Source organism: Papaver somniferum, chromosome 10, assembly GCF_003573695.1.
Source record: "Papaver somniferum cultivar HN1 chromosome 10, ASM357369v1, whole genome shotgun sequence".
NCBI lineage: Eukaryota > Viridiplantae > Streptophyta > Magnoliopsida > Ranunculales > Papaveraceae > Papaver > Papaver somniferum.
Window position 1 is genome coordinate 24,461,106 of NC_039367.1, and position 27,465 is coordinate 24,488,570.

The 27,465-nt window shown below is 37.5% G+C and overlaps 1 protein-coding gene across 1 annotated transcript in view; it reads right to left on the bottom strand.

Annotated features, from left to right (window-relative positions):
- Positions 1-342: 342 nt before the first annotated feature.
- LOC113315414 (HIPL1 protein-like) overlaps positions 343-27,465 on the bottom strand; it is a 46,971-nt gene continuing 19,848 nt past the window's right edge. Inside the window, exons 8-12 of the mRNA XM_026563693.1 lie at positions 2,236-2,444; positions 2,052-2,152; positions 1,700-1,872; positions 697-991; positions 343-649 (exon numbers count right to left, since the gene is read on the bottom strand). Of these exons, the coding sequence (XP_026419478.1) occupies positions 343-649; positions 697-991; positions 1,700-1,872; positions 2,052-2,152; positions 2,236-2,444 (1,085 nt within the window). The remainder of the gene's footprint in view (positions 650-696; positions 992-1,699; positions 1,873-2,051; positions 2,153-2,235; positions 2,445-27,465) is intronic.

Sequence of the window (27,465 nt, forward strand, 5' to 3'; positions counted from 1 at the left end):
ATAAAACCTATGGTGCAGAAGCAAAAAGAGATCATGACTTATTATTATGTGAAAACTATACCCATCTTTCAATTTTTTTCACCCAAAAATCCACCGGCGTAAAAGTTCGTACACGCACCCATTCTCCCTTCCAAACTTTCACACAGACCCAACTATACTAATAATGGATTTGACCAATATCTGCATGACTCCTAGGTGGTCAAAGGGAGTGGGGACGGGGTTGGGGGTTATATAGGATTTTCTTCTTTTATTTTGACTTGTCAGCTGGGAAGTTAGTTTCTCTGTAACTATGCACAAAGCTGATCCTGTGTAAAGATTTACAAATCTGATTCCATCTTGCTATCACAAACCATGGTACGTTACCAGAGGTCCAGAACAGTAAATGGAGATTACCGACTTTGAATCAGAGTAGATAAGCAGGTTTCTAACTACCTCCACCACAGCCCATTCAGATGCATAAATAATAGCCAACTTCAGCCAGGAAGTATATAGTAATGCCTGACCCTGCTGATTGGCAAAAAGAAAACCACCTCTGTGATCTTTAATTATGAAATTATACCCAGCAACACTAGGATCACCCCCACTAGCACCACCATCACAACAAACCAGAACTTGAATTTCATTTGTCGTGTCCGTACTATTCGCTTCTCTGAATCAAAGTTTCTCAGAACTTGATGGTCACAACCAGTGTCCCACATATTACCCTTCATTCTAATATTACAATCTCCAGTAAATTTCATGACTCTCTTCTTGAATTTGGTAACATCAGGCACAGCATTCTCAAATACAATTCTGTTTCTAAGAAACCATAGTTCCATCATAGTTACAGAAGCAGCTACCAACCAAATTTCCTTAACTGCGCTGATCTTAGACTTTGTAAAGTTCAAGATATCTTCAGAAGAAGTAGGATTGATAAATAAAAACATACCTCCTAGACACTTCCATATGATTCCGCTGAAGTTACATAAACATAGCAAGAGCTCCACTGTCTCTTCAGAATTACCACAAAAACAACACCTTGAAACAGTGTGACTACCTCTTCGTCTCACATTATCATTTGTAGCACACACCCTCTTATTATCTTCTAAACGTTGCTTGAAGTAGTTGGATGCACACCTGAGAACCAGCAGACTTAGCCCATGGACATTTTGGATAATTTATCCTTGTTTGATTAACACCGATCTTGTTGTAAAATCACCAGATAATTCACCACCCATATCCTCTTATCTTCATCACCATTAAATACATGCAGTTCATCCACAGAAAAGAAATGAAGTAACTCAATACAGATTCTCCATTCTCCATCACAAATCGGTAACCTTAATTTGCTTATTCTGACTTATAAAATCATTTTCTGGAAATATTTCACTTGGGGAATTCTCCTTTATCCACACATCATCCCTCACTGAGATACTAACTCCATAACCAACTACCATCTAGTTTGTTGTTTCACATCTTTCGATCCCATTTAATCCCTGGACATTCAGAGGATTTTTTATAAAAACACATTATTCACCTTTGTCGGTCATGAACTTTGCACACATGAATTTTTCCCAATCCTCTTCGGAATTCACTTCTAGTCTTTTGATTCCCAAACCTCCCTCTTCTAAAGGAAAACATACTTGCCATTATTGTAGTGTCACTAATTTTCTGAAGGGTCACCTGACCACAGAAAATTTCTCATGATTTGCTCACACACCTTCACCATTTTCACTGGCCATTTGTAGATGGACAAATAAACATCCTGCAGTGCTAACTTTTCCAACTCGGCATAGTCCAGCAATTAGGGTGTTATAAGTAACTTGGTTGGCTTTGATACCATTTTGTTCCATTTCGTAAAAGAGTTGAATAGCTTCATCCAATCTGCAACTCCTGCAGTAGCCATTGATTAATGAATTATATGTTACTACATCAGGCTCCATCCCTAACTTGGTATCAGTTCAAATACATGGCAAGCATCTTTCATTCTCCCATCTTTACATGAAGAATCTAATAACACAGTGAGTGTTACTGCGTTCGGTGAGATTCCCCAAATACACATCTCATCATACAATCCGATTGCTTGATTTAACTTGCCAGAATTGCAAAATCCATGAATCAAAGAAGTATAAGTGATCACATTAGGAGTACAGTTCCATTTCCCCATCATCCTCTGCAACTTTAGATATAAGTGATCACATTAGAACCACAATTCCATTCCACCATCATCTTCTGCAACTCTAAAGCAAAACAGACTTCCCCATTCCTACAAAACCCGCATATAAGAGTGTTAAATGTAACAGCATTCGGGCGAATACCTTGTTCAATCATTTTCTCGAAAAGTTCAAGTGCAGGACCTACCCGTTCTTGCATACAAAGACCCTTAATCAAAGTAGTGTAAGTCACTACATTAGGATCATAACCCCTCTTCACAAAATCACCCAACAAACAGAACCCATAATCAACTGGATTCAATTGACAGCAACAATGTATCAGAATACACAATGTATAAACATCAGGTTGGATTCCGGCAGTATTCATCTTTTTATACAACGGGAAAACAGAGGAAGAACATGTGGTTTTGGATAATGAAGTTAATAGATGATTAAAGGTATCAGTAGATGGTAATGGGTTCGTGGAAATCATCGTATTAAAGTAAACCATTGCAACATCAAGATTTTTAACCTTTCCAGAGTTGCATTGATCCTTTATAAAGCTCTCAAATTGGGTACTTGTTTGTATTTCTAGACCACGATGATAATAATTTCTCATAAGATTTTCTGATTTCATAAGAAAAGATATACGGCGATAATTCGAGAAAACTCTTTTGATGAATATCATTTACCGGCGATAACATAATTACTAAACTGAAGACACAGTGAATGAAACTGCGAAGAAGAAAGAACACGAAGAAGAGACGAGCAACTGAAGAATTTTTGTTTATTTTTGAGGGGTTGGCAGCGGCGAACATCGAAGGCGCATTCCTGTTCTGGGCAACTACTAATGGGCTAACCATGATCTCTTTTTCCCTTTTGCTGGGTCATTTTTTTCCTTTTTTTAATTTAGACATTTGGAAAGCAAATTATTAAGGTTAACCTATTTCCCACCCATGTTTTTCCTTTTCCCATCCCTTCAAAACTTTTAAAATCAATTTACATTTTAATTTTGATTTTTCTTATTTACCACCTGCAAAGTCAAATTAATTATGACCATGACTGTCATTTGTCTTCTTCTTCTCCAATATCCAATTACAAAACCATTAAGAAAACAATCTAGCCATAAACCCTAGATTAAATTATTATTCAATTAATAATATACCTATTTCTTTATTTTTTATTAGTTAATTTTTCGGGTCACATACGAACTAATCGGTGATCAATCGATAAATCATCATTGAATTGGAATCCTGAAGAAAGTATCAATCTTAAATGAATGGAACATCCAAAAAGACCAGAAATCAAGATTGCATTACGTACATATTTGACTCAGGTTTATCTTCAGTATGCCTTAATGTTCCCAAAATCCACTGACAAATTGTTTTATATAAACTCATCAATCCCTATGCTTATGCAGTTTACAAGTTAGTAGGCATGATATGTTAATAACTGCACAGCTTGTTGTGGTCGTCTAAGAGCGTCCACAGTGGTACGATCAAAACCAAAGATCAAAGACCAAAACAAACGATCAAATTTGAGTTTAGTCTGTAGTGTCACGTTAAGGCAGTGGAGTATATTTAGTCGGGCGGATGTATAATCCACGCTTGCATGTGGAGCGTTGGTATAATCTTCGTTTGGGCCGGGCGGAGATATAATTAACGCTGCTTGTGGGGCGTTGATAAAGAATACGCTTGTTGTGGGGCGTACATATATTTCACGCTCGGAGAAGGGGCGTTTGTATAATCTACGCCTGGTGTGGCGAACGTATAATCAACGCATGAATGAAGCGTTTGTATAATCAACGCCTGACGTGGGGCGGACGTATAATCGACGCCTGTATCAGGCGTACGTATAATCAACGCCTGACGTGGGGCGGACGTATAATCAACGCCTGTATCAGGCGTACGTATAATCAACGCCTGACGTGGGGCGGACGTATAATCAACGCCTGTATCAGACGGACGTATAATCAACGCCTGTATCAGGCGAACGTATAATCAACGCCTGTTTTGAGGCGTAAGTATAATCAACGCCTGTATCAGGCGAACGTATCTGATATGGGATGCACGGCTACGCGGCTATCAGACTCGAGATATATATTTTCTTACAGGGGAATTGTGAGTTAATTTGTAAATTTTATTATATAACATACTTTTTTTCTATATAACATACCTACTATATAACATACTTTTTTCCTATATAACATACTTACTAAATTCTTATTCCCTTTCTAACTGTACAACACAACATGTATCTTGGTGAAAGGTGTTGGCGGTAAAACCATTGTACTTTCGCTGTTCCTATAAGACTACACACAGTTATAGGGGATATTGGCAATATTCAAGCCGAACGCCTAAAAAAAGAAGGTTTGGTCGATGCAACAGAGATAGTGCAAGTTGTTAAAGATTATGATATATATTTACAATACTGGACAATGGTAACCAACTCCAAAGATTACGTGACTCATCCTATTTGGAAAGCCCAAACATATGGGTATGTCGGTGACTTGTATACGGTCCCAATTGAACAACCTGTTGAACATGTACATATCCCTCCTCCACATCTATTATCCCACGTAAGTGTACTTTCGACTTTTTATTGTACGTTCGATTTTTGTTGGTATATTTGTACTTATATATTTTATTTTTTCTTCACAGCATGAAGCTTACACATTATTTCAAGAAAATGCTGATTTGAATCAACAATTTTGCGAATTTACATTAAAACAAACGAAGGAGAGGATGGACGTTATCATGTCGAAAGAAGCAGAAATACAAAGGCTAAATAATGCGAACGTTGATTTGCAGCAACAACTATCTCTTTTCCGTATGCCGCACACTGTCCAACCTCAGCTTGGATACGGTTCCTTTTCCCAAACCCTGCCATCACAAGTTTGGAGTGGTATGAATCAGGGATCAGCTTCAACAATGTCCTCAGTCAATACCAATCCGAGAACGCACATGCCTTTTGTGGCACCAAGATCGTCCACTTCGGATAATGATAATATGAAGGGTTAATTTGTTATGACTATTTAGATGAACTGTCTTTGGAGTTATCTTTTCTTATCTTATATAATATAGTCATATCGTATATAGTATAGTCTAATCATATATAGTATTGTCATATCAGGTCACTGACAAACACTTTATCTTTTTTGGAAAACACATTTGCATGAACCCAAAAAAATATCTATTTTTTTGGTTTTTTTAATGCTCTTGAAAATGGGTTATAAATTAAAGACTGGTTTCACTCAATATATGAATAACAATAAATCTCTTCTGCTTCATATAGCAATGGAACAATATGAGAAAACCGCTCATTATTGCTCTTCTGTTTCTTCTTCATCTTCTTCTTCTAATAGTAGTTTTTATTCCTCGGATGATGATGCAATAGCAATTATGCAAAATAACATGGCCGTTAGTTTGGGAGTCCTTGTTACAAATTCAAAATGGCCTCAAACTCGTATCAGAATACCAAGAGATCGTGAGTCAGGGGCTGAACTTCTATGGAACGACTATTATACCCAAACCAACCACCCAATATTTTTCGCAGAAGATTTAGAATGCGTCGACAATTGTTTAACCGGATAGTGGAAGGTGTTACCAATGCAAACAGATATTTTGTTCAAAAGCCCGATGCTTGTGGAGTTTTAGGATTAAACCCTCATCAAAAAGTAACAGCAGCAGTACGAATGTTAGCTTACGGATGTGCGGCAGATGCAATAGACGAGTACTTACGCATAGGAGAAACAACTGTGTTGGAAGTTACTCGTAGGTTCTGTAAGACGATTGTGAATTTGTATGGGAAAGAATATTTGCGTGAACCAACGGCTGGTGATATTGAACTGTTTCTCAAGCAAAACAAAGACCGGGGATTTCCTGGGATGCTGGGTAGTCTAGATTGCACGCATTGGAAATGGGATAAATGTCCGTCGGCAGAATCTGGGGCTTACACCGCGTATAAAGGGAGCGAAAGTATCGTGTTGGAGGCAGTGGTGTCGTATGACCAATGGTTTTGGCATGCTTTTTTTGGTATGCCCGGTTCTAACAACGATATTAATGTTATGAACCGTTCATATGTTTTTCGAAGTCTTGTAACAGGAAAAGCACCGCCGGTGAGCTATGAGGTGAACGGACATTCATATGATATGCCGTATTATCTAGGTGATGGAATATACCCAGAGATTCCTACTATTATTACGGCCATTAAACATCCGGTGGGTAGGAAAAAGGAAATATTTGCATCGATGCAAGAGGGTGCAAGAAAAGATGTTGAACGGGGATTTGGTGTACTTCAACAACAATTTGGAATCATCAAACAACCTGCAAGAATGTGGAATCCAGATGTGCTTGCCTATATCATGAAAACTTGTATTATCTTACATAATATGATAGTCGAGGATGAGCGTCTACCCGGTGACTGGCCACCTGTTTATGAACAACGTAGCAACGCAGCACCGGTTAATATATTAAGAGGCAATAGTGACGAGTTTTCCCAAATTAGAGCTCAACAACGCCGATGTGCAATGCGTAACAAAGATGCACATATTCGCTTGCGTGATGACTTGATCGAATATATATGGGCAGAATATGGGAATTAAAAATTGTCGTTTGTCATTTCCTTTCTATTATCTCTTTGTATGTAAACATCCTCAAGTTTTAATTAAGGTCGTATGTTTCAAAAAAGTAGAAATTTAATTCAAATCAACGGAAATAAATTTAAAATCCAAAAATTACATAATAATAATGCTAATTGTTCAGATACTAAGAAATTTAAAACATAATAATACTACTAATCACTAAATAGGAGAAATAATTAAGGTTTGAACTATTCCGCCTTTGTGTTAAGATTGGTTTCTTTTATTCCGAACTATGTCCGCCCTGCGAAGTCGGAAGTACTCTTGTTGTACAGGTTCCATTTTTTCAAGATCCATCATAATGATGCGAAATTCTTCGTCTTCAGCTTGCTTGGCTATTTTTGCAGCATGTTCAGCTTGTTTTGCTGCAAACTCTGCTGCTCTTTGTTCCATCTTGAATCTTGATTGTGCTTGGTAATGAGTATTGAAATTTTGTTATTCTTTAATAATTATTCCCATCAATTCCTCTTGGTGACTGGATTTCTCTCTCCCTGTTTTCTTCAATCTTTTTGCTGTTTTTTTCCCCATCTTACGAAGATATGTGTTCTCTATGTCTCCCCCATCTGTGTCGTTACCGGTCTCTCCTTGAGTTGTTGTTTGCGGTCCTTCATCATCTTCCTCGTTATTCTCATAAGTGTCCAAATCATGCGTCGTATCGAATACAAAAGTCGATCGTCGATTATATTTTATATTTTCTAACACAACTTGGTAGCACTCTTCGTGCTTAAATTTTTTCCCATCGTTGCATTCCTTGAACCTCTTGTTAACTTCTTCAAGCTGTTAATGTTTTTAAAAACACTTAATTACATGGGCGCTTATTAAATATTAGAAAACAATGGTTGGAAAAATCAAGAATGCTTACCTTCTTTTCAAGACCCCATCCAGTATGATATTCACCTTCAACTTCTGCCTCTTTTGCGGAAAATAACGCCACATCTTTACTTATTCCCTGATATCGTTTTTGCCAAGAACTCCAAGACCGCTCTGGATTATTAGGTAAATGAAGTTCAATATCATCCTTGATACGAGTCCACAACGTCGCCTCTGATTGATCAGCTCCAACACTAGAATCTTGAGATATAGATAAATGAATTTTACACATTGTTACATCTTCGATTGTCGTAAAATTTGGACCTCGTGCTACTCTTGGTGCCATTGTAAGCGAATCCGTGAAAATTTTCCAACTGATTTGAAAGCAGAAACAATATTCTTCTTATTGGTGTGGATAGTTTGAAGTATTGGTCGTGGGAAAATGTCACAGGAGCTCATGTGTATATATAGGTGTTTCTTCCGAAAAAACCGAAATGTCTTCCAAACTTTCCAACGTTCCAAATTATCCAACGTTCCATTTTCTTCAACGTTCCATTTTCTTCAACGTTCCATTTTCTTCAACGGTCGAATTACCAACGGTATAAAAAAATTTCAAAATCAATTTTGTCTAAGTATTTTTTTTTTAAACTCAAGCTTGGGGCGTTAACTATATAAACGCCTGGCGTGGGGCATTAACTATATCAACGCCGGGATGGGGCGTTAATTATATCACCGCCTGACATGGGGCGTTAATTATATCACCGCCTGTCTGGGGCGTTAACTATATAAACGCCTGGCGTGAGGCGTTAACTATATCAACGCCTGAATAGGGCGTACACTTTATCAACGCCTGGCGTGGGGCGTTAAGAATATCAACGCCGGGCTGGGGCGTTTGTATAATCTTCGTCTGAATGGGGCGTTCATTTTATTAACGCCTGACGTGGGGCGTAAACTTTATCAACGTCCCAACGGGTGAACATTTTATCAACGCCTGGTTCAGGCGTAACTTATATACACGCCTCTTTATGGGGCGGTGACTTTACGTACGTTTCACAACAGGCGTAGATTATATATACGCCCGATGCCAAACGGTTATTATACCTCCGCTCCACTATATATAGTTTTGGTCTTGGTCCCAGACCAAATATGGTCTGGAATTTGGTTTTGGTCCAGATTTTAGTCTTTACTCCGTCCCGTTGCGTCTCGTCCCTGGATCATAATTATATGTTTACTCGTCCATTGCAGTTGCTCTAAGAAGATCCAAAAAGAAGAACTTAGAGATTTTAATTGTAAGGATGCAGTGGTTTATTATTATTCTTGATTTCAATTATTATTATTTTTGATTTTAATATTGGTTTTGCTAAATTGGGAAGCTGGGAAGAAGATGTGGTCGGTGGTGGAGATAAAGAAGAAGTTATCGGATTTCATCTTTGGGTGTAAATAAAAAGTCAAAAGATGGGAGTTAGGATACATAAAAATTTATATGGGTGGTACATAGGAAAAGTGGGGATGGGAATTTATATGAATAGGAAATAGGAAAAATAGGGATGGGAAATAGGGAAAACCAATATTAACCTCGTAATTTAGACATTTGGAAAATAAAGCATTAACCTCGAAACATGAATTTTAAGTACGAGGTTAACGGATCGAATCTCCGCTCAGAGTTTGAAGATTTCATAAAATATTCCTCTCATGTGTAAATTAAATTTTAAGTTTGTATAAACTCAAAACTTTGAACTTTAACAAACTCAAAAATGCCTGGCACTTAAAAGGATCCAAGAATCCTCCTTTCATTAGGCCTTTAGGCTTTTTGTTGTTTCCGCAACTATCTTTTTCTTAGCCAATCTCTATTGTTTTTACCTAACCATGTCTTTCAATCAGGTCTGAGCAACTTTCTTTAGCCAATTCAGCTAAAGCATAGACTTCCTTAATTACCACAGATTGATCCTAACTATTGCTAACTGCTGTATTAGGTAGCTGTTTATAGTATTTCGATTGCGGTAAATAAGGATTCGTTGCTCGGATTTGAAAAGATTTTTAAAACAAAAATATATACACAATATTTGTCACAGGATTAAGAGACAGTAGGACACAGGATTCCACCATTAATCATTCACACAATTCATATATTTATTCGAAACAATTATAGCTCAAATCATAAGGACTCTCATTCTTGCCAAGGTAGATTTTTAAAATATTTATTGTATATCACTAGCATGACGCATCAAAAGCACTACGACCAATCATACATCATCATACGATATCACAACCAATTAAGAAAAATCATAAATCGATTAATAAAAAGTGCAATTAGTCAAAAAAAGAATTAACATAATTATCATATGCGTAAAGAACGGCTTCCTCCATCATCCCAGTGTTGGGGTTTAGCTAATCATAATAATCATGTTCTCAAAATATATATTTGATGCTCAAAGTATGATTAAAAGAGTCAAAAGTTATAAAACAGTGGTTCTGAGACTCACAAAACACGTCCAGAAAGAAACGATACCAGAAAGCTGCAGCTAAACTGCGACACTTCTCCACTGCTGCTGGAACTGTTGAAGAACGACGGTCTTTAGCCGTCCGTTCTTCGTGTTCTTGAGCTCCTCCTTCTTCTTCAGCAGCAGCAGGTGAACAATCCTGCAAGTCCCGATTTCTCGCTCCTCTCGGCTCTGGCTCGACCCCAAACTCTTGATAAAACCTCTATGACTCCTAAAGATGCTTATTTATACGTAATAGCTCACCAAATCTTCACGGAATATTCTCTTTAATCTTCACTGCATGGTTTCGATATTATTCCCTCATAACTGCCGATCCCTTCAAATCTCTTCGTACGCGTCTAATTTTGTTACCAAAAGTTCCCAAGATATACTGGAATCAAATAACAGAAGATATCTTCCCTTAATCCTCAAATATTCTCCATAAATTCCTCCACAGCAGACCCGTGAAAACAACTCCCCTGTTTGGACTTTGATCTTCTCTCCCGGTCATTCCAGCCCAACTTGATCGCTAAAATCACTTGCATTCGGCCTGTTTAGCCTTAACAAGCTTAGCCCAATAATATCCATCGATTGAATCTCGCTCAAAGCTGCCCAGAAATCAAATCAAAATCATGCAGACGTGCATGGAAAATTCCCGCCAAAATTCTATTTTGAACTCGTGAAGAAAAGGGGTGCCCCTAATCCAAAAGTTGGGCGCCTTTAGCGGCTAGGGTGTCCAGGGGTGCCCTTATCCAAATGATGGGTGTCAAAATCAATTTCTCTTGGGTTCCTTTGTAATTTTTCCGGGACATTTTTCGCACTTTTTCGAGGTTCCTCCGGGGTACTTCCGGTACACCGTCAACGGAGCTCCAAACGCGGCATTTTTAACCAATTTCTCCGCAAAAGATTATTTTTCCAAAAACACCTATAAATAAATAAAACACCATAATAAGTACAAAAATGGGCACTAACAGTATATACATATGAGATATATTAGACACATAAATGCGTCTATCAAATACCCCCAAACTTATTATTTGCTAGTCCCGAGCAAATCAAAACTACAAAATAAAATCCTAACTCACTTTCGCAGGCATCATCGATTGCATTTAGCATATGAAATAAGCCTTTAAACCCCTAGGTGGCCCTAGTGGCCGAGTTATAGTCTCGGGAGGGCTTACCAGAGATATACCCACAAAATCATTACTCCATACCCTAACTATCTACGAAAAATCTTGGAAAGCACTAAAGAACCTCCTTGGTTGGCATACTTATTAATTACAGGAGGAAGTACCCGGATGCGAAATTCCAATTGTTGTTTACGAGTTTGCACCCAAGTATACTAAAATTCATATAAGAGACAGAGCTCTACTAAGATAGTTTCACGATGGACATCATACTCGGAGTCAAACTAATCATATGGATAGATTAAGAGATGGATATAGAAAAAATATAGATGGTTTTGATGTTAACTAGGTGAACGATGTTTCTCATATCTGTCTGAAGGCCACTGCCAAAATAAACCTATCCTAAATGACTGAGATAGTCTGAATAATATCAAATCACTGGCATATACAAGGGAACCAGTGTTCGATAATCCTAACTCTAGGTCAACACAACTGGCATTACAAGGGTTCCAGTGGCCGACTTTATTGAATTTTATTCCGTTTGGTCAAATGGTCTGGTCTAAAACTTTTTTTAATAATTTTTTTTCTTAACTTCTTTTTTTTTTTCTTTTTTTTTTCAATACTCAGTCACTCTATTTTACCCTAGCAGTGGTAACAACTTTAATCGTGAGCCCCACCTAATCACCTAGAGAAACATAATTTAAAAATAAAAATAGAAACAAAAATGAAAAGGACTCAACGAGATATGGCGAAACTATCATGTTATTTCTAACACCTGAGCTCTGTGCTTTTATGAATAGACTCTTTAGATGTTTCCATCTAGTCAGATTGGTCCCTCAACTCCTAAAACCAAAATGCTTCCATCCACTTAGATTGGTTAGTGCCATCCTAAATAAGCATAAATTTCTAGGCTCTGGAGTTTATTTATTATGCAACTAAAAAGTTTCTCCCATACCCCCAAACTTAAACCTAACATTGTCCTCAATGTTCTAAGGATAAAATTAAAAACATGAACAAGGAGAAACTGTTACCAATGAAGCAAAAGAGATAAGGAAAGATATTACCGTGTCGCATGAATATTGGGTTACCTCCCGAGAAGTGCTAAGTTTAAAGTCTTCATCCAGACTAAGCAGGGATTAGTCACCACGTAGAATCATATAGTAACAGTCGAAATAACTGTGGGTCTTCAAAACTAAATAGAGCTGACCAAAGGAAACTGCAATGAACCAAGAAAGTGAACAAGACTAGCATGCCCTTACTTAGTTTCCTGATTAAAAAATTTATATCCAATTGTGGTTCAGGTTCAGGTTCTATGAAAGGGTCTAAATAGAAATTTTTCATTGGCTGCGTTTCTTCATATGTGGGATCCGAATCATTAGGTCCCAGAGTCTGGAAAAACTCAAATATGATCTTAGAAGCGCACAATAATAACCTAAATAACTGAGGATCCTCTAAGTCAATAAGATTTGACTTACGTAATTGACCACAATGAGAGTAGTGGTCATTCTTAAGCAAATGTGTGGATTCTAATTTCCTTAAGCATTTAGGTTTAGTCTCACAACTTAATAGTCGACACATTTGGAATAAAAACGTTCCCACAGTTGGAAGAAAACTATTTGGTGGGAAAACAAAGTCAATCTGGGGATCATATCCTAGGAAAACCACATCAACCAGAGGATGGGTTTCTAACGATTGAACTTCTTCCTGGACATCATTAGGTTCGGGAAAACGAGTATGAAGGTAATCTTGTAAAATTGTCGAGGCAGAGATATCAAGTCCTAAGTGAAGGGACTTTCTGAGAGTTAAAGGTAAGGCACTAGGAAGGTAATAATCACCCCCAAACTTAGAGTTTTCAGTGTCTCTAGATAGACTAGTTACAATCTCCCTAATTTCTGGATCATTAGATTCTTGAAAATGGTCAATTAATTCTTCTAATTTATTATCAGGTAGTGCATCTTTACTCATCTCTACGGGTATATATTCTTCATCTAATACTATTGTTTCTAAGTCGCTAGACTCTAAAACAGCATTTTCGGAATAAACCCGTTCCTCTAAACCACTATCGGCTTCGTAATCAAAAGGAAAAACTACATCGTCTAAAACGGTGGTATCCCTAATCAAATCCTCGTCCTTTTGAATAGGTGAATAATCATAAAATTATTTGGATTTGAATTAATAATATAATCATTATAAAGCTCAATTGGATTAATAGATTCCTGATCACTATGCCTACATATCTCAGATTCTTCATTACTACTATCCTCATCATCATAATAATACAAAGATGATTGAACCTTATCTAAATAAGTAGTGTCTTTTATTCTAGACTCGTCCTCTAAATTAGGCAAATATTCACTATTGATATCAAGAGTAGAATTAGAAACCCTATTTTGGAAATTTAGATTATTTCGAGCAGCATTAGCCAACTGTTCATTTTCTACCTCTAGACGTGCCTGAATTTCACTGAGCATAACACTTATACGTTCACCACTCTCGTTTATCATCTCAGAATATCGTGTACACTCTTCTTTTGAACTATTCATTGTAACTAAACGTTTATACTTCCTTTCAATCCGTTGTTGGGTCTCTTCTAGAGAAGGAACAGGTTCAGAAATATCATAATCAGGACTAGTTTCCAAAAACGAGTAACCAATACTACAGTGTTCCTGATTTTCTTGCTCGTAAGACCAATTCGCGTGTGGATAGTAATTGGGCTCACCATGGTATGAACCATAACCTTGAAAAGGTTGGCGTTCCCAACTACTATTCCCACCATGGTCATAAAAATGATGATGTCCATATTCAAATTCAGATCGATACTCATTGTATTGGATTCTGTCATACCAGTTCGACATTCTTAATTACAAGGGAATTCTATACAATCACAAACAAGGATGACTCGACCAGATAAAACCTACTGATTTCTAGCAAACAAAAAGCATGATGGCTCCACTTAGATTGTTTCTAGACCAGCTTCTAATCCTTCGAAAGGGAATTCGTTACAATTTAAGCAAACCCCTCTGTAATCAATCCGAGTCAAAGTAAGTTGAATTGAGGCGAGGGAAGCTCAGTGGAGCTTTGATACCCAAGGCTTCACCGCTATCACAAGGCGGCCCAGTCACGCATTCAACTCACAAAAACCATCATGAACTTCGAAGTGTGCTTAAGAAAGTAACCAATATCCTTCGAAAATTTTCCCTGATAAGTGCGATACCCTATCGGTCTCGTTCTAGTCAAGTTTTAAGCTTGGGTTCGCGTTAGGTTTCATTTTCCTAAGGCGGAAAAAAAGGGAGTGGTGATGAAATCCGAACCCTTATCTTGTATTGGCCAGGCCTTGCCCTTTACTAGGAATTTAAAAACAGTCCAAATTCGTCCTCAATCAATGAATCACCTTAAGGAATACATTAACCCGCTTACAGGGGATTCGCGGGTGTTTCGAAAGCTTACCTCTCGTACCAGACGGGGGGATGAATCGTTGAAGTCGACTCGGGCCACTGACTCCGGTGTCAGTGGGCGAACCCGAGGGGCCGAGACGATATTGTAATCGTCGTCCTTCCCTGCATACAGTTTATATTTAAGGGTACCCTTCCGTAGGGTATAAAAAAATAATGTCCCAAAATTTAAAGTCCAAAGTCCATAAAAAAAAATAAAGTGCAAAAGAAAAATAAAGTATAGAAAAAATAAAAATACAAATATCTCTCTTTTTTTATCAAAATAAAAAATAAAAAAATCTTCTTTTTTCGCCCCTTTCGCTTTGCCTTTTACTCCAGTCTTTAAGTATTCACCAAAAACTTTGGCAAAATTTTCTTTCGCTCCAACTTCCAAAATCTGAAAGAAAAAGACAAAAAAAACCGGTAACGTAAAGAAGAACAAAAATAATAAAAATAAATAAAAATAAATCTATACACAAGTCCGCGTCGGCGGCGCCATTTTGTTTATAGTATTTCGATTGCGGTACATAAGGATTCGTTGCTCGGACTTGAAAAGATTTTTAAAACAAAAATATATACACAATATTTGTCACAAGATCAAGAGACACTAGGACACAGGATTCCACCATTAACCATTCACACAATTCATATATTTATTCGAAACAATTATAGCTCAAATAATAAGGACTCTCATTCTTGCCAAGGTAGATTTTTAGAATATTTATTGTATATCACTAGCATGACGCGTCAAAAGCACTACGACCAAGCATACATCATCATACGATATCACAACCAATTAAGAAAAATCATAAATCGATTAATAAAAAGTGCAAGTAGTCAAAAAAAGAATTAATATAATTATCATATGCGTAAAGAACGGCTTCCTCCATCATCCCAGTGTTGGGGTTTAGCTAATCATAATAATCATGTTCTCAAAATATATATTTAATGCTCAAAGTATTATTAAATGAGTCAAAAGTTATAAAACAGTGGTTCTGAGACTCACAAAACACGTCCAGAAAGAAACGATACCAGAAAACTGCAGCTAAACTGCGACACTTCTCCACTGCTGCTGGAACTGTTGAAGAACGACGGTCTTTGGCCGTCCGTTCTTCGTGTTCTTGAGCTCCTCCTTCTTCTTCAGCAGCAGCAGGTGAACAATCCTGCAAGTCCCGATTTCTCGCTCCTCTCGGCTCTGGCTCGACCCCAAACTCTTGATAAAACCTCTATGACTCCTAAAGATGCTTATTTATACGTAATAGCTCACCAAATCTTCACGGAATATTCTCTTTAATCTTCACTGCATGGTTTCGATATTATTCCCTCATAACTGTTGATCCCTTCAAATCTCTTCGTACGCGTCTAATTTTGTTACCAAAAGTTCCCAAGATATACTGGAATCAAATAACAGAAGATATCTTCCCTTAATCCTCAAATATTCTCCATAAATTCCTCCACAACAGACCCGTGAAAACAACTCCCCTGTTTGGACTTTGATCTTCTCTCCCGGTCATTCCAGCCCAACTTGATCGCTAAAATCACTTGCATTCGGCCTGTTTAGCCTTAACAAGCTTAGCCCAGTAATTTCCAGCGATTGAATCTCGCTCAAAGCTGCCCAGAAATCAAATCAAAATCATGCAGACGTGCATGGAAAATTCCCGCCAAAATTCTATTTTGAACTCGTGAAGAAAAGGGGTGCCCCTAATCCAAAAGTTGGGCGCCTTTAGCATCTAGGGTGTCCAGGGGTGCCCTTATCCAAATGATGGGTGCCAAAACCAATTTCTCTTGGGTGCCTTTTATAATTTTTCTGGGACATTTTTCGCACTTTTTCGAGGTTCCTCCGGTGCACTTCTGGGGTACTTCCGGTGCACTTCTGGGGTACTTCCGGTGCACTTCTGGGGTACTTCCGGTACACCGTCAACGGAGCTCCAAACGCCGCATTTTTAACCAATTTCGCCGTAAAAGATTATTTTTCCAAAAATACCTATAAATAAATAAAACACCATAATAAATACAAAAGTGGGCACTAACAGTATATACAAATGAGATATATTAGACACATAAATGCGTCTATCAGTAGCATGAACTCAACCATAGTTGCGGCTAACTACGATTTCTTAGCCACCGATTAGTAATTATTCAGATTTTTATTGTACATTTCCATTATCGGGTTCTCGAGCCTAACAAGTAACAACATGCTTCTAAGATATGAAAAGGTTTGAGCGGCAGGATATGCCTATTGAGTCAGGTCGTGTGGTCCATCTGGACCTGGTCATCTTGGTATTGCTAATTTAGTGACCGTGCATCTGTTGGTTGGTGAGTGTTAGGAATTGGTTCTAAGCTAAGTTTGGAAATTTTGTTATTCATATTAGTGGTATTAGGCCGAAATTCCACAATCGATAATGGTCTATGCTTAAGGCTTAAGTTTGGTATTTGTATGAGTTTTGTAAAAGCGTTTTTCTGCTATATGTTGATGCGTTAAAAAAAAAGTGTAGCAGTTTGGTAAACCGCAAAGTAATAAGTAAAGCATGTTTAGATCAAATTTTGTGTGAAATATTAGATTCAATGTTTGTTGTTGTAACAATGACAACATCAAACATTTATCTCATAATATTTTATTTTTATTGGTTTAAAACATATTTAATATTCAAAAGCTAAATTATTTTTTAACCAATCTATTCTATTTAGGGCTGTTCATGGTCGGTTTTGGTTCGGTTTCTAGCCAAACCAAAACCGAAACCAATATTATTGGTTTCTAAAAATCTAAACCAAACCAATCCATTAACCATTGGTTCGGTTTTCAAATGGTTCCAGTTGGTTTCGGTTTGTCCCAGTGGTTTTTGGTTAACCAATAATTATGTCAAACCAAAAAAAAATACACAAATTTACAGATAAAAAAATCGTAGTTGCCGATAGTATTGGTTTACACAAATATACAGACAAAAAAAATCAAGAATAGTTAAAGCTTACTCTAATTCTAGAGATCAAATGAAGATATATAATATATCAAATAAAAAAGAAGGAAGACGGGAAGAAAAAAGTCGAGTAGCAGCAGTTGTAGTTGGGGGTGGAGAAGGGAGGCGGCTGAGAGAAGGAGAAAGAGAAAGAGGGAGAGTATCATAATGAAATATTAGATTTAGGGTTTCTATTTATCCTCTAAATTAATGGGTAGAATCTAATACTTTTAAATCGACGGTAGGAATTAAGTTTAAAAATTAATCGGTTCCCCAATGGTTTTTGGTTCGGTTTTCAGGTCAAACCAAAACCAAACCAATAATGTCGGTTTTTCAACATTTTTTACCAAACCAATCCAAATCTAAATGGTTTGGTTCGGTTTCTTGCTTATTGGTCTGGTTCGGTCGGTTTCCAACGGTTAACCGACACCATGTTCGGTCATAATTCTATTATATAAAGCCAACTAGGCTTACCGTAGCAGTTGAAGCTGTAAAAATGTGATTTCCAATTTTACCCTTATTTCATTTTTATTTTTTAAACTCAGCTAATATATTGGGGGCATTAACGTAATTTTGAGTATATCTTACACAGTCTGAGATACAGACCAACACAGACTAATTTTCCATTACTGGATCTCTGGCACTCGAATTTGTTCTTCTAAGTAATAAATAGTATTATATGGCCTTCGTTGATTAAATCAGATCCTTGAGTTTTTCAACTAATTAAATGTATGAACAATCAATTAAAATATAAATTCCTAGATTCATCATAATGCGTAGCTAATAGAACAACAAAAAAAAGAACTATGGTTCTTTTCTATTGAATGATGCCTTAATAAAGTTAAACATGGGAAGGAGATGAAATGTTATCATATGGATTTAAGGAGAAAGAAAGGTAACGGTCAAAGCAGAGAGAGGGATGAATAAAAATGAATGAAAAAAAGAGAGGAAGAAGGTCGTGGAGGCGGGCAACAGAGGAGGCTAAAGAAGAGTACCCAAATTGGGTTTAGGTTGAGGCTTTATACACTTATCACGATAGAAGTAAAATCCACGGATCACGATAGAAGTAAAATCCACGTCTAAAATTGATTCACATAGGTTATAATAGCACGTGCGGTGCGTTCTTGTACATAGAATAAAAACACTATGAGATAAATGTTTGTTTCAATTTATATATACTAGATGACTGTTTGCATAGTGGGAGGCGGACACAATGCTAATTTAAATTTTAAAGTCCTTGAATAGAAATATTAAACCTCACGGTTTTAGGGGCCACTCAAAAGAATTTAGGGACCAACAATAAAACAAAAATGGTCACCCAAAGGGAAAATGTAGCCAGCCCTTATCTCGCGTAATTCGTAATGGCAAAATTATCCTTATATATTCGGAGGATATAATAACATTTTTATCCTCCGATTTCAATCGGAAGACAAAAATTTACCCAGACTTCCGATTGTTGTCGGTGCAGTATTAGAATGATTTCTGTTTCATTTTTCCATTTCTTTTCCATTTTTGAGTTGTTAGAGTTATAGAGAAGAAGGTGAAAGAAAAAAGGGAAAACCCATTTTATCACTACAAAAATGGATGGATATGAAGAAGAAGGTGAGAATCATGGCGAAGACGATTTGGGGTATATGTTGAATGATCCAAACTTTTGTGGAGAGGAAAACCTAGACGACCCTTTCATGGAAGAAAATGGAGAATCACCTGATATTGAAGCTAACGATGCATGTAAAATACATGTATTGTGTTAAGAAACTCAAATACTCGATTTGCATGCGTTTGTGTGCTTTTGTAAACAAGAAAAACCGATTATTGCATGCATTGATGAACTACCCAGATTCGGTAGATAATTTCTCGAATAAACTTACGAATATAACACACTGAGTACCAAATATGTATATTCGGTAGTTCCAAGATAGTAGTTTACTGCCGAATATGAGAAAAAACCCCAAACTGGTTTTCCAAAAAAATCTACATTCGGTAGTTATGTAGAGTTATTTACCTCCGAATGGACCCAAAAACGAATTCCTCAAAAAATTTCAAAACTCAGTATTCTTATCCTTTACAATCGGTAATAGTTTAACATTATTTGACTGCCGAATATAACAGTGGCCTCAAAATAAAATTTCCGAAAACTTGAAAATCGGATGTTTATCGATTAAAGTTACCTCCCGGTTATTTATATTCGGATGTTTTACTATATATTTTAGATTCCGATTATATCATTTTTTGCACTCAGTAAACTGTGTACATTCATTTGCATAAATCGGGTGTTTTGGGTAACCGATAGGATTCTGAATATAGTATATTCAGCAGTTTGACTTATTTAATAACCTCCGATTATTGTATAATAATTTGTTGCTTTCATATGCAGGCCTTTGAAGAGTTTGTTGATGATTTCTATTTGAGGCCCGACACTTCCTATACTATGCAAACGATTTGGTATACTCATTAGTACTTTTCTTTTTTTTTTCAAAATTTATATGTTAAATGGTTGGTTATGCTTATTAGATTTGTTTTGTTTTATGCACGTTTAGACATTTGGAAGTAAGAAGGAGGCAAAGGAATGGCTTATTAACAAGGCAAAAGATAACATGTGCGTGGTAGTTCAAAATAATCATGTTAGTGACACTCGATTTGAAATGATTTGTGAGCGAGGTGGGACGCGAAAGAGTCACGAGGGAAAGAATAGTAAGTACGTACGGAAGACGAATAGGAAATACCGAAGCAATACCAAGAAGATAGGATGCCCATTTAAGATTTTCTTCTATAAGCCCGTTGGTATTAAAGGTAAAGAGTATAAAATATATAAAGTTGATAACGGTTGTCACAACCATGATGATCCGTTGGATTTAATTGGACATGTAATGGTTGCCAAGTTAAAACCACATAAAATGCATACGGTGAGGTCTATGCGGATCCAAAAAGCGAGTGCGATCTTAAGTAAAATAAAGGCGGACGACCCCGACAACTTGTCTTCTTTGTCTACAATTAAGTCGGACCTAGCTACGATCAAAAGGACTGAATGGGATGGTAGAACGGTCATGCAACAATCAGAGTGGTTAGCGGAGTTACACGGCTACACCTTGAGAAGGGAAGAAAAGGATGGTATAGTGGTTCGTATATTCTTGGCACATCCCGAAATGATCCAATTGGATCAATGCTTTCATCAAATTTTGTTGATAGATGCTACTTATAAGACAAATAAGTATTACATGCCGTTGTTGAACATTGCTTGCCATACTTCGGACAAAAACACGTTTACGATTGCATGGGGTTTAATGGATCATGAGAACAATGTGAGTTTCATTTGGATGTTGGAGACGTTGAGGTCCATTTATAATGGTGATAATTTTCCAAGGGTTATTGTAACGGATAACGATCAAGCCTTAATACATGCAATAGCGGTAGTGTTTCCGGAAGCCCAAAATTTGCAATGTACGTGGCACATTCAATACAATCTCAAAACCAATTGCCATCATCATTTCCAAGCTAAAATACCAAGGAAGGGTACCAAGAGGTCAAAGGAAGAGGATGATCGCATTAGTAAATTAACCGTGGAAGAACGTAAGGAAGAGGATAGGTTATTTGAAGAAAAGTGGAAGGAGGATGGAATTATTTGGAAAATGTTCATGAAAGCATGGGACAAAATCGTTTGGTCGATGACCGAGGAAATTTACGAATGTAACTTGAAGAAATTTGAGGATGAATACGGCACGGACTACCCAAAACCGGTTGAGTATTGTAAAAAACAATGGTTAACGATTAAGGAGAGGTTTGTGTTTGCATGGACATATCAATATCGTAAATTCAAGAACGAGGCGACAAGCATTGCAGAGGGGTCTCATGGTCGACTAAAGAAAATACTAATTGGTAGTCAAAATGGACTTGTTTCGATCCAAGAAGCAATCCATCAATTCACCAATCGTGATCTCGTAAAGATTAGGAAATGTATGCAATTTAGTGTACACCAATTCCCGATGGAACATATTAAGGAAAAATTGCTTCTAAGGGGAGTTGTTCATAAAGTTTCAAGATGGGCAATAAATCGCATGATGAAACAATTGAAGTTATATAAAACTTATGATGACGAGAATACGGTTTGTGTTTGCAAGGATATGATAGGTATTGGACTCCCGTGTCGTCATAAGTTGGGTAGGTATGTTGAAGTGATTGACATCAATGATATTCATCCATTTTGGAAGCAATTAAATTTCACTCCGAACACCCCGGTAGTTGATGGTCCGTCTTTCTTGGAGTCGGAATTGTGTGCACGAATAGCCGAGCGTTACACTACATCAAACGGCACCAAAAAGCAAATATTGATGCATAATTTGGAGGAAGCCCTTCACCCTTGTTTAAGGGAGGTTGATGAACCTATTAAGCAAAAGAACACTGGTAGGCCGAACACCGAAGTGTCGATGACCATCCAAAGAAAAGAGTTGAAGGAGTATTTGTCTAATAAAAGAATATTGTCTAGGCACGAGCGTTCGGAAGCCGAATTTGAAGATGAGCCGGAACCTAAGAAAAGAGGTCGTCCAAGAAATGATCAAAGTGGACCAACCACCCGACAAGTAAGGCCAAAGATCTCTACAGAGCCTTCTCAAGTAAGTCAACCCAATGTTGTCGAAGAAGTTGTTGAGCAAATAAACGCCTCGCAACAAACCCAACCAATGGAAATTCTTACTATAAAAGAGGACAAAGGTACTCTTCGTTGCCCTAGAGATTTAATGGAAGACCAAATTGATCCACATATACAATATACAAAGAGTATTTGGAACAACTCCCTCCACTTATCATTCCATTTTTTTTGTCGACCGACGAGGTTGATGGGGATGGAAAATGTGGGTTTCACGTTGCTAAGGAACAAATGGGTTACTTTAGAGAGGCGGATATCGAAGATGTCACCCAATGCCAATATTTAAGAAATAAGATGGCGGTACAACTAGTGAAGGACAAGGTTTTTATATGGAGATGATGAGGCGAGGAGATAGATACGACAAAGAACAAGAGTTCAAAGACTTAGTTGCGCGTGTGAAGTGCCGAAAAGGATTGAAGACAATCAGATCCAAGTATTGGATGACAATGCCTAAATTTGGATATCTCCTAGCGAACGTTTTGAATTGCGTGGTACATTTCTTTGTTCCTCATGTGTATGGACTTAGCATGACGTTTGCACCCACAAGAACGGCTTGCGACGAGTCGGTTAAAGATAGAAGAATCGTAATGGCACTTGTGAATGAAATGCATTTTATCGGTTTAAGAGTAAAGAAAGATTGTCCGTTACCTCCGTTGAGTAAGTGGCACGATTACTTCCCGATGAACCATTGCAAGGATTGGTTGAAACAATATGAGTCCAACATGGTTGATTGGGATCGTGTTATGGACAACAACTTTCCCGCTGAGTTACTCGAATTGATCCCCTCGGATGATGACGATGTTTGATCGTGTTTTTTTTCGAACATGTAATTTGTACAAGTTTTTTGGAAACTTTTTTTGTGAAGATATATGATTTAATCGGCCGCAAAAAATACAATGTTGTCTCCCGAATGTAGGAATCGAGCTCTTTGATACACGTTTTGATTCCGAATATTATAATCGGTTGGTAATGATACACGTTTTGATTCTGAATATTATAATCGGTAGAACTCTTAAATATCTATCTACCGATTTGGTGGGTATTTCGAGGCACTACTATAATTTTTTTTGAAACTATGTAATCGGAACAACAGTATTATAACACTTCAATCCGATTAATCATATTCGGGAATTCCATATTTTATCAAACCGCCGATTAATATTAAAAATTTGAATTTACAACACTCAAACATCACATGTTATTCTTTTTTCCCAGTCCGAGATGCAACAATCAACGCGGCTTCGAAATGTAGAAACGACTCTCCTATCCACTTGGAATAAGCATCTTGTTCCGCAAACGTGTCGTCTATGTGCCTAGCAAGAATACGGTTGTACTCGGTGCACAATTTTATAACATGGTGCACCCTTGAAGAAACATGGGATGGTTCATAATTGTGGCGTGGCTTCTTGTACTTACCAACAAAAGGACCCAATGAAACGTTAATCCAAAATATACGATCGTCCTGCTGTTCTTTGGGTAGATCTTTCACAATGTAATAATTTTTTATCCATTCGGTCTCTTCCTCAACTTGTTTTAATATTTCTCTATGATGGAATTGTTCTTGACCTCGCTTCTTAGCCTTGATTTCCTCTTCCTCCTCCTTCGTTGCCACTAACGATGGTTTAATTTTTTTGGGTTGTTTGTTCCTTTTTTGTATTTCTTCTTCCATTGCTGCAATTGATGTAGTTGTTCGCTTGCATCTTCGAAGTATGTTGTCGATTGATGATGAACTTGCCATTAAAAAGGTTTTTCATTCTGATTTTTTACTCAATAATAACTGAGAGGGGTTACCCTCCTTATATAGATTAGAGTTCCAACGGCTCTAATTTTTGAAAATATGGCCGTTGAGGTTTCTGAAATATGGTCGTTGAGGTTTCGTATCAATGATGCAGTATAATCGGTTGCTAACGATACACGTATTTCCTCCGAATAAGACATTCGGTAGCGAACTTAAATTTTTATCTACCGATTAGGTTGGTATTTCTAAACACGACTATATTATTCGGAGGATAATTTTTTTTTGTAAAGTCCCGAATGTACGATGGCCCAAAAATCAGAATTTGGGAAAAACTGATACTTTTCAAATTTTGAACTTGCAATAATCGGAAGTAAACTTAGTTACACAAACTTCTGAATATGGGTTGTCTAACCTTCTATATTGGCCCTTGGAACCACCTAGAGCCATGGCATGGTTTGTTTTGAACTTGTAATATTCGGAGGATAATTTATTTTTGTAAAGTCCCGAATGTACGATGGCCCAAAAATCAGAATTTGGGAAAAATTGATACTTTTCAAATTTTGAACTTGCAATAATCGGAAGTAAACTTAGTTACACAAACTTCCGAATATGGGTTGTCTAACCTTCTATATTGGCTTTTGGAACCACCTAGAGCCATGGCATGGTTTGTTTTGAACTTGTAATATTCGGAGGATAATTTTTTTTTTGTAAAGTCCCGAATGTACGATGGCCCAAAAGTCAGAATTTGGGAAAAACTGATACTTTTCAAATTTTGAACTTGCAATAATCGGAAGTAAACTTAGTTACACAAACTTCTGAATATGGGTTGTCTAACCTTCTATATTGGCCTTTGGAACCACCTAGAGCCATGGCATGGTTTGTTTTGAACTTGTAATATTCGGAGGATAATTTTTTTTTGTAAAGTCCCGAATATACGATGGCCCAAAAATCAGAATTTAGGAAAAACTGATACTTTTCAAATTTTGAACTTGCAATAATCGGAAGTAAACTTAGTTACACAAACTTCCGAATGTACAACACAAATCATTGTCATTTATCTGCTCTTCTTTACTTTACGACCGTGACTACCTCCTAGTCCTGCACGACCACGGGTTTGAGCACCTTCAGTTGGAGCAGCTTCAGTTGGAGCAGCTTCAGTTGGAGCACCTTCAGCGCTCGATGAAGCTCGAGTTCTTTTACCCGTCTTTGATACTGCCACCTTGGGCGGATGCCTCTTCATGACTTTCTCCCCAAACTGGGCAGCATAATCTTCGTTATCCATATTATCAACTAGGTATCTAGCCTCTTTGATCTTCTCAGCTGGCATGGGATCTCCGCTCTTCAGGAATGCAGTTAACATTTTGGAAACACGCTTGAACCTATTCACCTGTTTTTTATACGTAATGACATAACATCAAACGGTAATTATCTAAGATTTATAGGAATAATATAAAATGAACAAAAATATAAGAACACGCACCATTATATCATAACCAGTTGTTTTGTCTTTGATGATACAATTATAACTTGAACCCGCCGCAGTAGTGTTGGATTTGATTTCACGGACAACCAATGGATGTGATACGTCGTTATACCAACTCATATAGTCTGGAGAATTTTCATCACCTCGGGTGGTTCGTCTACCAGTGTCGATAATGAAGTCATTCCTCTTATCCCAGTTATCAAGACAGTAGGTGGGCCTGTGTGAACAATCGTGAGATTGTCACCACTAGAAGAGCACAACTCCAACTCCAATTTGTAGTAATCCCCCATTTTCTCCAGAGGTTGATGTTGTATATACCCGTGTTGTCGCATCACCCTAGAGGGGTTATACATCACATATCCTGTGGGGTGCCACAATGGTCCAAAATAAAGGGACAAGTCCGACCGAACATTTATATGCCCACTGGCTCGATCTTCCTTGTATGGATCAAAGCATACGTCCGAGGCCTTCAATTGGTCCAAAATCTCCCTCATGCGAATCAACTGCTGCTCTTTTGTCCTAGAACGGTTGTCTTCAAATATATACTTTGTTCCTCTAGGAGTACCTTTGCACCACCCCGGGTTCTCTCCGGCCAACTTCAGGATAGGGAAGTGGTCATAGATCCATGCCTATATACATAAGAAACCAAGTTTTAGTAAATAGATTGTGTATATTCGGTAGTAATTTCCAAACATTATTTCCGATTATATTTAATCGGAAATAAAACTGAGTACCTATCCACCGAATACCCAACATTCGGAAATAGATATGGATCATTTCCTAACGAATATGCGTCATTTGGAGTTCAGTAACCTATAGTTTTTCTGGCCTGTATATTCGGCAGTAATATCAAAAGAATATTTCCGATTATATATAATCCGAAAAAAAAATAAGTACCTAGCCACCGAATAACCAACATTCGGAAAAAGAGATGGATCATTTCCTACCGAATATGCGTCATTTGGAGTTCAGTAACCTATAGTTTTTCTGGCCTGTATATTCGGTTCTAATATCAAAAGAATATTTCCGATTATATATAATCGGAAAACAACATAAGTACCTAGCCACCGAATAACCAACATTCGGAAAAAGAGATGGATCATTTCCTACCGAATATGCGTCATTTGGAGTTATGAATATGCATCATATGTATTGTCTACCGAATAACTATAGAGTGAGTTATAGAGTTAAAGAAAAAACCTGCAATAGAGCCACGTTCCCGGAAACTTGGCAGGTTCCTAGCCTCGAAGCCTTTCTCAACTCTTCCATCAAGAATGCTAGGCATTCCGTGCCCCAAGAATAGTCACCGACTTCATGGAGAGGATCTAAAAGTTGTGTAAGGTTGGCGTCGATCCGGTTGCCAGAAGTATTGGGGAATATGACACATCCCAATACACAAAAGAGATATGCGGTGGAAGCGTGGTTCACTTGCTCATCAGTTAACGTTCCATTCTTTTCCTTCTCCAAGGTGCCTCGGAACATATTCATCAAAGATGTAATGTTGATCTGTCTTGTTCTGTAACTTGCATGCCTCCTAAACTCTGATGTTGTTGTCTCTTCATCCCAACCTAAGCACTTTTTAGTTAGAGCATAAATTTGTGCCCAACTTAACTGCTTTGTGTAGTTAAACTTCACAGCTGTGCCTTGGTCGGAAGGTTAAGAATCTGCACAACATCATCCAGAGTAATCGTCATCTCCCCAAACGACATATGGAAAGTATCGGTCTCAGGATACATTCTCTCCACGAACTCCGATATGGCCACATGATCATGTTCCAACAATGAATTCTCGGCGGCATTAGCTAACCCCGAGTCGGCAACAATTGACTTGAACCTTTCACATTCACCGGATAAAGGACACGCAAGCATTTTTGTTGGTGAGGCGGTAGGTTTGAGTAGACGGACCACATCTTGATGATCCTATTAAAGTACATAAAAAATCCTTAATACAAATATTACGATATAACACATAGACAATACATTAATAAAAAATAGTAATTTTATTACCTCGATTTCGTATATTTCTTTGG